This window comes from Primulina tabacum, chromosome 3 (assembly GCF_025594145.1).
Source record: "Primulina tabacum isolate GXHZ01 chromosome 3, ASM2559414v2, whole genome shotgun sequence".
NCBI classification, from domain to species: Eukaryota; Viridiplantae; Streptophyta; class Magnoliopsida; order Lamiales; family Gesneriaceae; genus Primulina; species Primulina tabacum.
Window position 1 is genome coordinate 1,769,393 of NC_134552.1, and position 17,013 is coordinate 1,786,405.

Consider the following 17,013-nt stretch of genomic DNA (forward strand, 5'->3'; position numbering starts at 1 on the left):
GCTTCTTACCCGTTCTTGAACCTTATTTTCTTTTTCCTAATGGCTTGTGGCACCTCATTGTTCCACTAGCATGTCTCCTTGTACCGTGGACACTTTCTTTAGTCATGAGTTCAATTAACTGAAAGGTGTCGGTCTTATTCTTATATCCTCACAACCTCACAATCTTCGAGAACTAACTGACTATCTAAAATCTTATTCCTAAGAGTTTAACATACATCTCCTTTCATAGTCCACCATTTGATTCCGACCTTGTCTGACTTTGTTTACTCTATTTCTACTCCTAAGGCAAAGATCGAAAATTAATAGTTTATAAGTCATCAAACATTATGACCTTACAATTTTTACAACTACTTAACTCTTCTCCCTTTACAAAAAATAATCAATTTGACTTATATATGATCACTCCTAAAGGTTACTAAATGTTTATCCCTTTTCTTATAAAAAAAGTGTGTACTAAATAGCGTGGCTTCGAAGCTTGATTAATAACTCAAGGCAACAAACATAGAGGTAGAGGATTTTACATCTATATACTATTCTTATTAATACCCAACATAGAGATAAAAATAAATAAAAATTTATCGTTGCTTATGGCTCAAAACGTGAAGAAACATTCAACGGAAGCTCCGCGCGATTTGAAATAATAAAATCTTAAGAGTAAATTGTCCAACTTGAACCAGGCTTGCTTCGTAAGATCTGGAATGCATCCCAACATTATGCAAAGAGGCTCTTACGAATCTGTAATTAGAGAAACAAATAGAGGTGAGGAATGATTGTGAAGTGGCTAAAACCTTCAAAAAGTCCACAATACAAAGATGTGATATAAATGAATTATATGAATTTGTAAATAAATTTTTGAAATTACTTCAAAGACATTATTAGTCCTTATTTGTGAGCTAAAACAGAATATCAGAACAATAAACATGAATGGAACTTTGAATCTAGCAACTTTTTTGGAGCTTGTGTTAAGACATGGATAATCTTTAGGTCATGGCAGACCCATCAGTGGGCGAGAGGCCAAAAAAATTAAAACTTTTTCTAGAAATTCCAAGTTACCACTAGGTACCATTGATACGTTACGATGAGTGATCAAATACAGTTAATAAAAAGTGTTCTTAATAGATGGAGGAGTACCTCATACAACTTCCAGTCTAGCATCAAGAGTATTCTCAAACACGATTTTGCCGTCTTTAGAAGCCAATACAACACCTCCAGAGCTGAAACAAGAAGATATTCGACTTACCGAAAATTCCGGATAATTTAGCAGATAATCTTTTAAAAAATAAAATTTTGAACATAAAAAAACAATAATTTTTGGAAGTCAGATATATGTCTCACAAAATTGACTCATGAGATATCTATCACATGAGTTTTTGTGCAAAATTTGTTGTTGGAAATGTTGAACTCCATGTAAGATAGATTTAAGAATTTAAAATCAATCCTCTAAACACAACAAAAGGTTATGTAAAAACAAAACAAAAAAACATGGAAATATTATAGAGAGTGAAATAATCACACCAAAAGTGCAAAAAAAAAAAAAAGGGTAATTATATATGATATAAATGAAAATGCACATAAAACTTGGTAAAAATGAGCAGAAACAGCATAAAAATATCAATGAGACGAGTTCATGGTCATTTCTGGAGAATAAAATAAAAATAATAATATATTCCAAAGCGCCCATGTTATTCTCTAAATGAGATACAATCTAACAACCGGACCTAACAATATATACAGATGCTATATTCTTATAGCTTACATAATTTATTCGACCAAAATTATAATTCCGAACGATACAGTAGAGTACATCCAATACTTGATCTCCTTTATTAACACGCCGAAACAAGCTTGGATCTTCATACTACTCAGCTCGCAGCAGCAGCAGCAGCGACGAAAAGTCTGTATCCTCAGGATTTTAACAATCCCACAAGAGATGGCCCCATAATATGTTAGTGTTGTACTAAGCAGTGGATTTGCCTCATGGAGAACTCGAATTACGCTTCGGGAATTGGGTTCAAGCTATTCCAGTCAATCCCAGCTATTGTATAAGTCATGGAATGCAGCAAAATATTCTGGAAAAGTTGGATTATAAAACAAACAAAATGGAAGTACCGGACTTGAGTTAGGATACGTTCTGTCCTCCACATGTCGGTGATACTTATATCTGTATCTGACAGTAGCCAATAATCGGCATCATTCTGCAACACGACAAAGTATTTATAGCCACTTATGAGGTGGTTATTGCACTGTTATTAGACGTCAAATCATTTTGGGTCCGGGCATTAGCCTGCCTAGAATATTGAAGAGAAACTAAAATTTGAATTTGGGTGGTGAAATTATATACATATATAATACATTAATCCATACGAGTCTATACACTATATAATAAAGAGTATGGGAACAAGTCCATACACTAGTCCTGCAGTTCATCAAAATAAGTTCTTCTCAATTCTCATACAATTGGAAGACTTACACTGACTTCAGGTACTATCTTCATGATGCCGCTTTCAAAATCCTGAGCTGAACCTGTATCTGGGAACATTCTTTCGGGTTCTATCCCAGCCACACCAAGTTCATTCCCTCCACTCTCCTTGGTGGGTAGTGGATTTTCATTAGCAGTTGACGTTTCGGGAATGCTTGGTCGTTCATCCGCATGTATTTCCTCAATCTTTTCCTCAAATTGACTAAATTAAATAATAATAAAGAAAATCAAAGACGACCCAAAGTAGATCACTGTATACCTTAGAATACACAACAGGTGGCCAATATTCGTCCTCTTGAGAGGCAGGCTTAACCAGTCCAGGAAAGGTAAAAATGAAACAAATAAGGGAGGTGAGCACACAAACAAACCTGACAAGGAAAACATCTATCGGCCCCATGGTGCTTCGAAGAACTATTCTATATCTCCTCTGTGGATAATCAACAGCCTGGTAGAAGGAAATTAACATTGCCTCAAAAATTGCTTCAAAAGGATTGTCGGCTTGGGTAGAGACCAGTCACTGTTCACCCGGAAGGAAAATAATATTACCTCGTCCGGATCCGGGACTTCTAAAGTAGTGCCATGAGGAGCTTTAATAGCTATTAACGTCTCATTCTGGTGGAGGGAACATAAACACATTTCAGTCTCAACTTCTTCAGAAATAAAATGATCGAAATAGGTACTATATTGTAGACCTGGAAGCAAGGCAAGTTCTTTATATCTTCTTCGGTAACAAAAAGCCACCTAAAAGACAATAAGCCACACACAAACATCAAGGGATATGAATGAAATTTAAATCGCTCATCTAACAGAAATAGGTGAGTACTATACTTCTGATGGTTTACATCTTCACTGAGGCTCGTCAGTTTTTCCTGCATTTCTCTGGAATAAAAGGAAATGTGTTAAATGGATTTGTGCTGAAGAATGACCAGAAAAGTGTATAGAATTATTGAAAATCCATATGATGGATGACCTTATCCGATCATCCAATCCGTGCTCTTCTACATTCAAATTTTCTATGTCTTCCTGCAGAGTAGCAAGAATCATTGCAAACTTATTTATCGTCTTTCAAAATAAGATCCAATTCAAAATAAGATCCAAGCTCACTTCGATTCAATTTCAAAAATATATCTCACAATAAGTAGTACCAAGAGAACAATCCAAGAAATGTAATAGAGTTTCCATTATGTGATTTTTTTTATCAATTTTATAGACATACCTGCAAACTGGAAATACTCTCATCAACTTCTCCTGGTCTTGAAACGTCTACACCCCTGATTGAAATCTCTAGCCATCAGTAACTTGTATTTTGTTATTGACTTTTTGACGACAAATGAAACGCTATACTGAAAACCACAAGAAAATTTAGAAATGTAACGAGCAAGCTTCATACTTCCACTGGATTCTGTTCTTGAGTTTCTTTTCTATAAGCCCAACGCCTTCAAGAACATTAGTTATATCGTATATGCGCCTTTTCTGCACCTGTTGCAACAACAAAATTTCAGCTACCCAAAGTTCGTCAAGAGTGAAGCTTTAAATCAGATGGAATAAGGACCTCCAATGTGCCCGCGGCCTTGTTCAAATCAAGAATACCATCTTCAGCGTGTTTAATCAGATTTATGAACTTCTTAGTCAAGAGACCTGGTTTGAGAAAATACATATGAAAACATATGAGTGTATCTCGGAATAAATTGGAACTAAAGAGGAAGTCTTGGCATTAGTAAAGACAGTTTAATTACCCAGAGAGCTATCATATCGACAGGGACCAACTTGACTGAGATTATTGTGCGAGGGAGAACCTGCATAGTAAATATATCACGATATGGTCTAGTTCTAGCTCCAAAAGGAGAGATATTGGCGGAGCTACCATTTACTAAATTTGATTTTAGCATGATATTTGATGGTTGTGTTGTAAATATTACCAATATTTGTTATTGGAGATCCGGATTTATTGGTCTTCATTGTCCTCGGAACCTTTGGATTTTTTCCCACCTTTCCCGGAGTCTGTAATGGTGCTTTAACAACCCCAACACTGCCAGAACCCGTGTTTTTCTCAGCATATTTAGCTTCAAAGTCCGCTGTTCCACTCTTTCGCTTTAATTGCTAGAGGAGCGAAAAAAAAAAAAAAACACAATCAAGATACATAAAGGACAACCATGGATTTCTCCATTTCAGTTATAGCAGATTCACGCGCCTCAGGATAAAAGAAGCGACTTAGGACTATTCGACCTTTTTAACACCTCATACAATAAAACTCACTGCAAAAGAAATTTTTTTTAACTAAACAATATGTCAAAAGTCATCTCATTCCACATAATAGCAGAAAGATTGCATTTTCATGTCACTTAAACCAAGCAATTAGAGTTATCAGTAAACCAGCACAAAAATATTTCCGTACTCATCAATAGAAGAATCCGAACCAAAAACCACTTCAATGTTCTGCCTAATAACAAAAAAAAAAAAAAGAAAAATCTCGAGGCAATACAAACCAAAATGTACTGGTATAGACCTGTACAGTTAATGAACCAAAGAACCCAATTTTAATTCAGTTACCGATATTCCCTTGAACAACAAAAATATGACTCCTTCGTACTTGAAAGAACTTGATCCTGAAATCATAACTTAACCCAGAATTTCACATCAAATTTCATCATCTGAAATTCGAAAACCAGAGACAAATCATTGCACCACAATAATTTCAGACGGGGGACCTTATTCACTTATCTCCACTTAAACCACACAAACTAAGATAAAAACGCTTTTGAGCATAATTGTGTAAAGGAATCAAAGGATGAAAGGGCTCACGAGTGGTGTCTTCACAACGATGGCTTCATCGAAATCTTGATCAGGCTGGAGACGATGAGCGTCAACATCATCGAAGTGGTGGTAGTCGCCGCCACCGCTTCCTCCGAACGGCGGCTTCATGGAGGAGAATGGGAACTTTTTCCTCGAATTCTGCTGTTGCATGATTGGATTCTTCTCAAGGCTCGAGGACTGAAAGAAACAGAGAGGTAATGAATTATTGGAACTCAGAATTCATTCTCATTTCCAGAAACCGTTGTGTTTCGAATTTTTTGGGGTTTTCGAAATGGGATAACAAATTTCAGGAGACGAATTATGAATTGGGGGAAGAATCGAAGTGGGAATCGATGGAAGATCTGATTGGGGAGGAGGAAAGTAGAAGCGGGAGAAGAGAGAAGAGGAGGAATATGGGAGGTTTCAGATATGGATGTATTGTGGAGGGAAGCACTTTATTTATTTAGTTTATTTATTAAACTAATTATTATTATTATTATTATTGGGAGGGAAACACTTATTTATTTAACACAAAAATTCATATTAAATTGTTTTACGACTCAATTTATAGAACGAATCTCCTAAACAATCTAAAATGATAAAAATTTGTGTGAGACGGTCTCACGGATTGTATTTTGTGAGACGTATCTCTTATTTAGGTCATCCATGAAAAAATATTAATTTTTATTGTGAATATCGGTATGGTTCACCGTCTCACAGATAAAAATTCATGAAACCATCTCATAAGAGACCTACTCATCTAAAATTTATATTTTAAAAAAATAACTTTTTATACTAAAAATGATTTTTTAATCCAGATATAGATTGAGTGGACTGATATAGAGTCACGAGAACATGGAAAATTTACTCTTTATTTTAGTTAGTTCTCGTGAGATGATCTCACATTTCTTTACCCATGAAACGGTGTTGTGAAAAATAATAATGTTATGTTATTATTATGGTTATATTTGTCACAAATTTCATCAATGGAACAATTAGATTTAGAACTTTTGCTTAATTGTGGAAAGATGAGTCCAACTCAGTTACAACATTAACACTATCAATCAACATGAAGTAAATGTGTGGATTTGATTACCACACAAGACGCATCCCAGAAACTAATATATCAAGTTCAAATGTTTAAGTATATTTCGGGAAGAGGGAAATTTTTTAATTCATTCATAAAAGAAGAGTATATTTTTCGTCAATGGAAAAATAATTTTTTTAGTCCATACCCGATTTTGAATCTAAACCAAGTCGAATTCTTTCAAGAGGAGATTGACTCAACATTTTTCGTTTTTAAAATCGCTCGAACATGAATATATCTTTGGAAAAAATATTTAAAAACGTAATTTTTGTCCAGTATAAGATTGTATATTTTTCAAAAACAAATTGACCAAGTAGTTGTCGTAACCAAATGAACTTGATGAAATCCGCAGAAGGAATGGAATCTTGAATTGGCTTTGAATTAAAACATAATATACCGAACAAATTTAAATTTTAGTAGAAATAATTATTGGCAAATTAAATTACAAAATTATATATATATATATATATAAATAGGCACCGTTAAGCTATATAGCTTTTGGCGCGTATTGCTTTTAACTAATATGGGCCAGGTTTCCGCCATTTGTTAGCAGGCCAATAATTGGGCCGAAGTAGAGCTTATAGATGGGTCGGATCCCAGTATTTATTTCCAGTTATATTTTGAATTTTATTTTTATTTTTATAATGAAATTCAATTTACTTCGAATACTGAAAAAATAAAAACAAAAAATCTATTAATTTTTTTCAAAGACTTTTCAACTATGTGCTAACCAGATAGATGTAATCTGGTCTCAAAGAACATCTGATGTTTTAGCATGTGTGATTCAAGATTACTCTTAAAAATGGCATTCGGATGTAGACATACACTTGGTGGATTTACTTTAAGCATTGTAATAAGGAAAAACTAAAGTAAAATGTCTCTGTCAATATTTGTTTTATAGTCCGATTCCTATGAAATATAATTTGGGAATTAATATCTATAATAATCAAAATATAGTTTTAACTCTCTACATGATCAAATTTGTGTTTTTACCCATTGTTATTTACATAAATATATAAATATAATGTCTTTCAACCAAATTCATCGGTCCTCTCAAGCAAATATATTGGCCCCTAACCCAAGCAAATCCACCTGTTCGATCTATCATCCTCTCTTCTGGCTTCAAAAAAGGTGATTCAAGGTCAATATCAGTAGTATAAGTCAGTTGATGTCCTTGTGTTTTAGTAATTTTGAAAGTCGAGTTTAAATGGATATGAAATTCAATTTATAGAAAAATGATATTCTGGTTTTTTTTTTTCACATTTATCGTTTTTATATGCAATTAATGAATGTGATAGTATTGTTATTCGACCTATCTACTTATTTAGAATTCTTGAGAGATTTGTGTTCAACTTATATGGTCAAGCAAATAGCGGATTTGTGTTTGCATGAATATGAGTATATTGTTGCTCACATGTCATGTTTTTTGTGTGATTTATGATTTGTTTTAGTTGTTAGAAACAAATCAACGATTGTGTTTTATTGTTATAAGTTTTTTGGAGTAGGTATTTATTTTGACTTACAAAATACATACTTTAAGTTTCCTGATACCTTCTTTGATCATTTGAATACTAAAATATGTATAACAATAATTGATTTTCGAAAAGTCACCAAAATTCCGTCATGGTTGGCAGTGGTGACCATACAACTTTTACTGATATGAGTTTGTTTGGAGATTTGGTTAATTTGAAAAATCTTATACCTTTTTTATGTTTCTCGATTGATTGATTTATTTTTTTTTGATTTTTTTGTGACTTCAATTACATGTAAGGCCAAAGTTCAGTGGATGCGTAAAACTGTCTCTGAAGTCCCCGCCGTCGGGTACCGCGGTTATACTTAGATGGATCCATCTATTAGATTTGATACGAAAATCACAACTAATGATCTGAATTCAATTAAACAAAATGAACATGTATAGGTTAATATAATGAGATATGTTATGGATACGTTTATGTTTAGTCATGTTATGTTTAAGTTCACATTTTTAAGATAATGAAATTTATTTTAATTACAGTGCTTTTCAATGTTGTATGTCATGTATATGTATTCGTTATAACACTTCAGGTATGTTGAGTCTTTAGATTCACTAGGTGTGAATGATGCAGGTGACCATGATGATGTGGAGACTGGAGGCGCTGAAGACTGAGTAGGCGGAGCTGGGTGTGTGCACGTTAACCCGAGGACTATACGTTTTTCCGCATTATATGTTTTTGAGTCAAGGATAGTACATTATGTCTTTTTTCGTTTCCCATCTTTTTATATGTTGAGGATTTGGCATGATTTAGAATATTGCATTAAAGCCTTTTTAAAACAGTAGTTTAGGGATTTGATGATATTTAAATTTTTATTTAACCGCGGTACTTTTATTCAGTAGTTGAATGACTTTTTAAATGATGGATCGACAAATTTTATTGCATGCATGTGTTTGATTGTATTTCAAAAAGAGCTTTCAAAAAAAAAAATTCTAGCAGTATTTTAGTAGTAGACGTTTCTCTTTTTCAACACATTTTGTTTCAAATTTCTTAAAACTAGGCATGTTACCAAACCAGATCAGATTAAACCGGATTTAGATTGTCAGGAGATGAAACTGAACCAATCCTATATGATATCGGATTGGATCATCTCGAATTTATCATATAGAAGTGTAACTCAATCCAAAACTGAAATCGAATTAAGATGAATTGAAATCACATTGAGATCAAATTGAAATATTTATTTAAAAAAAAAATTGAATAACTAAGAATTAGATATGTCTCCCGTAAATTTTAATTAATTTATTAATTATCTAATATATGTTTGTGTAGTGTATATGTTAGTTATCTAATATAGTAATATAAAATCGGTCTTGGACTAATTCCGCATCGAATTCAAACAGACCAAATTAAAATGATTTTTCGGATTAATTTTGAAGCACTCCAATATGATTTGCTATTGATGTTGAATTCAATTCAACTTGAAATCAATTATTGATTTGAGAATAGACCGGACCGAATTCGAATATGTTCCATATTGATTCAATACCTTAACCATCACTACAAAAAAATTAGGTGTGAGCAATGGTTTTCAAAAACCGTCACAAATTTTTGCGACAGTTTAAACAAAAACCGTCGCAAATTTTAGTGACTGTTTATAAAATGTCGCTGATTAGCGACGGTTTAATAAAAATCAGTCGATCATTAGCGACGGGGCAAGGGAACCGTCGAGGCCTGTCGCTAAAAACCGTCACTATATTTAGCGACCTTTTCAAATACATCACAAACTCTTTCACTTTCACCGTCAGTCCCTTGCAATGTCTGATGAATGTTGGCTTAACAAAATACTGTGAAAACAACGTCAAAATAAGGAGTAATAAATGTATGAACTTATAATTCTTGTAAAAATATCAGTTTCTTACTTCTTTTTTTTGGTTCTCATCACTCCCACAAGATGAAGAACACGAGAGATTTCTTACATCACCAAAACCAATAATTTTCAACCAAAAAGACGTCCCATCAACGAGCATCATTCGAAGTGAACGTATCAGCAAATCCTGAATGCTTAGCAGGAATGCTTCCTTTGCTGCCCTGAGTACTCGACTTGGCTATAATCTCGAGTGACTTCATCTTCTTTCCAGCCCTTCAACATTTGTGGAAGGGGTAATCCTGCATTGATCCCCGAATCTTTATCTATATCCTCTTCACATGGTTTCCATTCGTCAACTAATCGAGCTAGCACGTTTACCACATACCCCATATCAGGGCGCTGAGACGGATCTCGTGCTGTGCAATGCCCGGCCAGCTCTGCTATAGTGTAAACACTTTCATAAATGTCTTCTTTGGCATCGAGGGCAGGGTCGATGTTGGCAATAAGCTTCTCTTTTTCAGATTTTATCCGCCAAAACCATTCGGCTAAGTATCGTTGCTCTTCAGGGCGATGTTCGTCCAATGCCGCCAAGCCCGTTAAAAGTTCCATCAGTACAACTCCAAAGCTGTAGACATCGACTTTAGTTGTTATTTTTCCTGTCACTGAAAGATGAAACAAAACGATTGAGAACCAAGCTAAGCACCAATTTACATTCTTAATTTTAGAAGGAATGATTCGATTATAAGGGATCCGCTCCACCACCGAGCTGTTATGCTGTTGTTCGAGCCACCTGCATGGGCTTGTTATCCGAGTTTACCAAGAAACTTCATTAACTAACATTACAAAATTAGTCAATTGAACAAAAAAGAAAACAACATTTACCGGCATATTCGGGCGCAAGATATCCAAAAGTTCCAGCCAACCTAGTGGCAATGGACCGGTCCGCATCTGGAGCCAATTTCACAAGGCCAAAGTCTGAAACCTTGGCTCTAAAATTATCATCCAAAAGAATGTTGGCTGATTTAAGATCACGGTGTATAAACGTTTGGTGTGTCAAAGTATGAAGATATTCAACTCCTCTTGCAACGTCAAGAGCAATAACAAGTCTCTTTGCCCAGGATAAAGGCTTTAAATCAACACTTTTCCGACGAAAAAGATGTCGACTAAGAGCTCTATGGGGCATGTATTCGTAAACCAAAAGCCTCTCATTTCCTTCAGTAGAGTACCCCAAAAGGGACACAAGATGACGGTGGCTAACCCTTGAAAGCACTTCGATTTCTGCTCGGAATTCATCCAATGCTTTGGTACTAATCACCCCAGATTCCATTCTCTTAACTGCTACTCTCGTTCCATTTTCGAGCTCACCTTTGTAAACCACACCAAAACCTCCACGCCCAAGCTCGTTTTCTTGTGAGAAATTGTTGGTCACATCACGAAGAACCTGAAGAGAAATTCCGAGGTTTTTATTCTCGGAAACACTATCACTTTGAGTCTCCGAGGCCGAGCTATCTACCACAGAAATCTTCACCATGTTATCATGGTCTACGGAATCTTTAGGATGGATTACAAGATTTGTAGTAGCCTGCTTTGTCTCTTTCCTTTTCCTAAAACAATAGACAGCTAATACTGCAGAGAGAATTATAAAAAATGTAAAGCCCGCAGCTGCAGCAACAGCAGCCGCTAATCTAGATTTTGTGGAATTTGTCGTCGCAGGTGCATTAGATGTCGAACCTGTACCATCTACTTCTGATGGTGGTGGCTGATAAGGATTGCCGAATGGTGATTCTGAGTTGCCGTCGGATGGTAATGGCGACTTATTGGATCCATTGCCCATAAAGTTAGGATTACCATCAGTTATTACCTTCACATCATTGCGGAACCTTGGCAGCGGTGGATCAAAGTCATTCCCACTCACATCCAACAACCGCAAAAATCTCAACTGAGTTAAACTCGCAGGAATTGTGCCGTGTATATGGTTGCCTTCTAAGTGAATTTCGAGTAGTGATGGTAAGTTTGAGATTAAAGGACTAAGTGTACCAGTGAGCCCGAGCTTCTGTAAATTTATTACCGAAACATCATTCCTTGAATTACAAGTGATCCCCCACCAAGGCCCCTTACATGGATCATTCCCTATCCATTGCGAAGCAAGTTTTTCGGGATAGTTCAGACCATGAAGAAAATCTAAAAGGGAAATCACTTCGGGAGCACATTGATCGCCAGGATCATTTTGGCAGAATGAATTCGAATCGTAATCAACATTGGCAGCTTTAAAATCCGGTATCGGACCCATAAACATATTATTGCTCAAATCCAAGACCTGAAGGTTCATATTTGCTAAACTTGGTGGAATCATGCCGACAAGACGATTCCTATTGAGGTTGAGTTCTTTTAGCGATATTAAATCACCAATATTATCTGGTAATGGTCCAGTAAATTGATTCCCATGTAGCCATAACTGAGTTAGCCCAACCATAGATCCAATGACATCAAGAGAACCACTCATTCCACCTCCATCTTGGTTATTCAACCACAAAACGTTCAGCCCTGAATCACGAAAACTCGACGGTATATAACCAGTTAACCGATTATATGACAATCTCAACATACTCAACAAAGGTAATTTCCCCAAAAAATCAGGCACAGGTCCTACTATATTGCAACCTGAACAAGAAAAATTCACCAACTGTGAAGATTCTGCCAAGTCACCAGGTATACTCCATCCAGAACTCTTATTGAAGGGGTTATCATCCAAATTCAAGACACGAATATTGTCGAGCCCGTGAAAAAAATCCGAAGGGATCGTATCGAATTCATTAAAATCCAAGTATGCAAATTGCAAGTTAGATAATCCACTGAAAGTTGGCAACTTCCCATTCAGCTTGTTCTTCTGAAATCCCACATTTTGGAGTTTATCCATTTGATTCAAATTCTGAGGCAATGGCCCTCGTAATCCAAGCCCCTGAATCTGGATCTGCGTGACTCTGCCATCAGAACAGATCACATGAGGCCATGAAGGAGGGCCACATGCATCATTCCCTTTGGCGGGCCATTTCAAAAGCTCAGGATTTTCCAAACCATTTCTGAAATCGCTCAGAATCTCGAAATCATTCGGATCCGTGACGCCATTAACACCTCCCAAGAGGCTGCAAATATACACAAGAACAACAACAACAACGTAAATCAGTCTCCTTGAATCAGCTTCCATGTTCCATGCACACATTACAATATGGCAAGAATCCCGTAAAATCCCACATCCTCAAATAACATTGGTACAAAACAAAAACGACCCAAGAAACACAAGGATAATGCGATAAAAAAAAAATTGGAGTTGGCAAATTCAAGAATGGGCTAAATAATAATCTTATTCAATATCAAAATGGGATATTTCAGCAAGGGGTTGAACAAGAAAGAGCAAACTGGGGAAGCTCCGCCTTAGGTTTAGGGTTCAATGCTTGGCAGTTGGATCAAACCCTAAAGACAAGCAGAATTCAAACGATGACAAAACTTCAATCGTATCTCTCCTTCCCAACCTTTCTGTTCTTCTGTTTTCTGTCCCTATATTTGTCTAATTTAAGGGACAGTTTTGTTCGGTAGATTTGACTACAATATTTTGTTCTTCTAATAATAATAATAATTATTAAACTAAATCAAATCGTTAGATCGATTTTCAGTTAATCACAATTTGGATTGATTTAAAATCATCTCAACCGAAAAAATTGGTTCGATTCAAATTTCGGATTAAAATAAACTAAAATAAATCAATTCAAAGTGATTACATTAATATAAAAAATTATATAATATGTTTTGTTAATTTTGTGTGATATTTCTTGGATATAGAAATAAATTATTTGATTTTTAGTTTGTATTCTAAACAGAGCAAAAACTTGTGTGAGACGGTCTCACGGGTCGTATTTTGTGAGACGGATATCTTATTTGGGGCATCCATGGAAAAATATTACTTTTTATGCTAAGAGTATTACTTTTTATTGTGAATATCGGTATGGTTAAACCGTCTCACAGATAAAGATTGGTGAGACCGTCTCACAAGAGACCTACTCAAATAAATATTAGTTAGTATCATATCATAACAATACAATTATGTTGAAGATTTTTTATTACAGATTTTAGACCAAACAAACACAAGTACATTAATACAAATTTATGTTTTTTATAAGTTGCAAAATGTTGTATATTGTATAATTATTTGTATTTATAATAATTTTATTTCATTATTAAATTCAATGTTCATTCAACTTTTAACAATTATCAGTCTATAATTTTTCTGAATTACAATATTTCATTTACTAATTCACTGCGAAATTTAAATTTTAAATTGAATCATCTAAACTAATTCAAACCGAAATTAATGGTTTGGATTGACTATAAAAAAAAATATTCCTGATTTGGTTTAAAATTTAATGAAATCGAAATAATATGATTTTGTTGGAACTTTTTTTCATAATAAAAGCGACCAAATCGAAGTTGATAATTCCTTAATAAAATAATTATTATTATTATAATTTTTTATTTTTAATCAATGCAGTTGTTTTTTTTAGGGTAGGTCTCTCGTGAGACGGTGTCACGAATCTTTATCTATGAGACGGGTTAACCCTACCGATATTCATAATAAAAAATAATACTTTTAGAATTATTTTTTATGGATGACACAAATAGGATATCTGTTTCACAAAATAATACCTGTGAAATCGTCTCACAGTAGATTTTTGTCTTTTTTAATAATTAATGGACAGGCGTGATGATTTTTTAATTATTATTATTAACATAACAGGCGTGCTGATTGTGTTGCACACTTTCAGGACACGAACTTTAGAAAAGAAGTCAAAATTCTGGATATACTAAAATGTCTCGCAGCTGTAGGCTGTAATATTTCTAAACTTCTTTTATTTTTATAATTTTCCCTAAAAACACGAGAACATTTGGATTCAATCATTTGAAATTCAAGATTTCGTGTATGTATTTTTATTGTTCGTATAACTTAATTAGAGAAAATTCTAATCACGGTGCATTTCAAATTACTGAAATATTATATGAATTTAAAATTAATTGTGATCAGTATACTTGTAATGTAAATATGTAGGTGATGAATATGATTTTTTTTTTTTACTTAAGATCATTAAACAATAAAAAAAAAGACACAAAATTTTTGTAAGATTGTATCAAATATAAAATTAAGGATCTTCAAAACGACTCAATTCACGAAAAAATATTACTATTTATATTAAAAGTATTATTTTTCATGATAATCTCACATGTAAAAATCTGTGAGATCGTCTAACAATATACCAACTCTACTCAATCAAAATACACAGCAAAACAAATTAGATACCTCATGTATCATATATGATCTCGGTCGAATTGTAACTTGTGTCCTCGAATTAAAAATAGTATCTGGTTTGACTTACGGTTGAAATGGGACCAAATTTCAGGCGCTTTCCGCTTTATTATTATTATTATTATTATTATTTTATTGCACCAAATCACGTGAACTTATTCGTTTATTGAATATTTCATATTATTATTATTACTGTTGAAAAATATATTTAAAATATGAGTATTGAATATTTGAATGTTGAATATTTGAATGTTGAAAATAAGAGTTGTAAATATTGAAAATTAGTGTGTGATGATGTAGGTAATGATATATTTTATTTTTGGATTATTTGTAAAGATTTCCTATAAATAGATCTCTCATTTGTGAAGAAAATCACAATTGAGTAGAGAGAAAAATATTATAAAGTGTGTAGTTTGGTAAATTTTGAGAGTTTGAGATTTTTACTTTTTACCATAAATTTTTACTTTTTCACAACACGTTATCAGCACGAAGCTCTAAAAGTCCTACATACTTTTCCAAGCTCCAAACAGAAGAAAAAGGTAACAAAAATAATTATATTTATTTTACTGTTATTTATTTATTGTGTATTTATTTAATATACAATATAATGTTATTATTAGAAATAATAAAAATAAATTTTTCATAAACTTGTTATAAATCCTGGGAGGATGTTAAGACGACATCCCACACTCCCGGTAAGGGATACGACAAGTATAAAAGCCTATAAGGTTTTTACAGAAAATAAATTATGACACTCATTATAATATTATGATATGATATACATAATTATTTAAACATGTCTAATATTATATATATCATATTATTATCATAAAATTATACAAATACATACCTTTATTTTTTTTGTACCCCAACGGTCATAAATGGTAAACAACGGCTATTTTTTGCCCTATAAATATGATCTCACAAACACATTTCATCACTCCAACTTTCTCTTCTTCTCTAAAAATTATTCATCATCAAATTTTTCGAAGAAAAAAGAAGATGGCTTTCTCAAGGTTATTTTTAATTATTTTGGTTATCATACTCACGAGTCTTTTATTTATCGGAGAATATCCTCCTCGTGTGTTTTCTTTATTTTTACAAATACTTGTACTTGTTGTTTATCCGTTACTTTGTATTGCAATAATTATTAACTAATAAAATGCATCGTAATTTTTTAGTACCACCATGTCAAATTTAACAAAGCTCGAATTTGTTGCGCTCGACATCACGGGAAAGAATTATATGCCATGGACTCTAGATGTAGAAATGCATCTTGAGTCATTGGGTCTAAGCGAGACCATTAAAGAAAATGGCATATGCACGTCACAAGAAAAGGCAAGAGCCATGATATTTTTGCGTCGACATCTCGACGATGGATTGAAATGTGAATATCTGACTGAAAAAAATCCCATGGCTTTGTGGAAGGGATTAAAAGAAAGATTCGAACATATAAGAGAAGTTATACTTCCGACCGCCCGGGATGAATGGAATACATTGAGATTCCAAGACTTTAAAAAAGTCAGTGATTACAATTCGGCGATGTATAGAATAATCTCGCAATTAAAATTTTGTGGACATGAGGTCACAGAATCTGAGATGCTTGAAAAAACATTTTCCACGTTTCATGCATCAAATATTACTCTACAGCAACAATATAGAGTACGTGGATTCGCGAGATATTCTGAACTCATCGCCTGTCTTCTTGTGGCGGAAAAAAACAACGAGCTATTAATGAGAAATCATCAGTCCCGACCCACTGGATCAACAGCATTTCCAGAAGTAAATGCTGTAAGTAAAAATGAATTTAAACCTGGAAACCAAAATCAAATTCAAAGACAAGGTTTTGGTCGAGGTCGAGGTCGAGGTCGTGGACGTGGACGTGGACGTGGAATTGGCCGTGGTCGTGGTCAAGGCCGTGGTTTTGAAAATAATCGAGATAGTTATTTTTATAACTCA

At 34.0% G+C, this 17,013-nt stretch overlaps 2 protein-coding genes across 2 annotated transcripts; both read right to left on the reverse strand.

Annotated features, from left to right (window-relative positions):
• Positions 1-1,628: 1,628 nt before the first annotated feature.
• Positions 1,629-5,703, reverse strand: LOC142539223 (transcription factor E2FB-like). The gene is made up of 14 exons (XM_075644514.1): positions 5,282-5,703; positions 4,399-4,579; positions 4,216-4,275; positions 4,032-4,117; positions 3,870-3,958; positions 3,696-3,750; positions 3,450-3,502; positions 3,308-3,358; positions 3,172-3,220; positions 3,026-3,091; positions 2,848-2,924; positions 2,471-2,681; positions 2,129-2,195; positions 1,629-2,035 (listed from the first exon to the last, which is right to left on the reverse strand). The coding sequence occupies exons 1-14, from the start codon at positions 5,441-5,443 to the stop codon at positions 1,992-1,994; spliced, it is 1,251 nt and encodes a 416-aa protein (XP_075500629.1). The 5' UTR covers positions 5,444-5,703; the 3' UTR covers positions 1,629-1,991.
• Positions 5,704-9,637: 3,934 nt separating this feature from the next.
• On the reverse strand, positions 9,638-13,270 carry LOC142539224 (receptor protein kinase TMK1-like). The gene is given in 3 exon segments (XM_075644515.1): positions 9,638-9,937; positions 9,939-10,363; positions 10,584-13,270. Coding segments are annotated over 3 exon segments (2,850 nt in total). The 5' UTR covers positions 12,922-13,270; the 3' UTR covers positions 9,638-9,850.
• Positions 13,271-17,013: the final 3,743 nt, after the last annotated feature.

Bases quoted from the DNA above. Each gene is read 5' to 3' on its own strand.
- LOC142539223 (XM_075644514.1), bottom strand. From the start codon at position 5,443: ATGCAACAGCAGAATTCGAGGAAAAAGTTCCCATTCTCCTCCATGAAG. The intron at 3,359-3,449 runs GTCATCCATCAT...CTTTTATTCCAG, and splicing joins GGATTGGATGATCGGATAAG to AGAAATGCAGGAAAAACTGA. The intron at 2,196-2,470 runs GTAAGTCTTCCA...GTCGTGTTGCAG, and splicing joins AGATAGTACCTGAAGTCAGT to AATGATGCCGATTATTGGCT.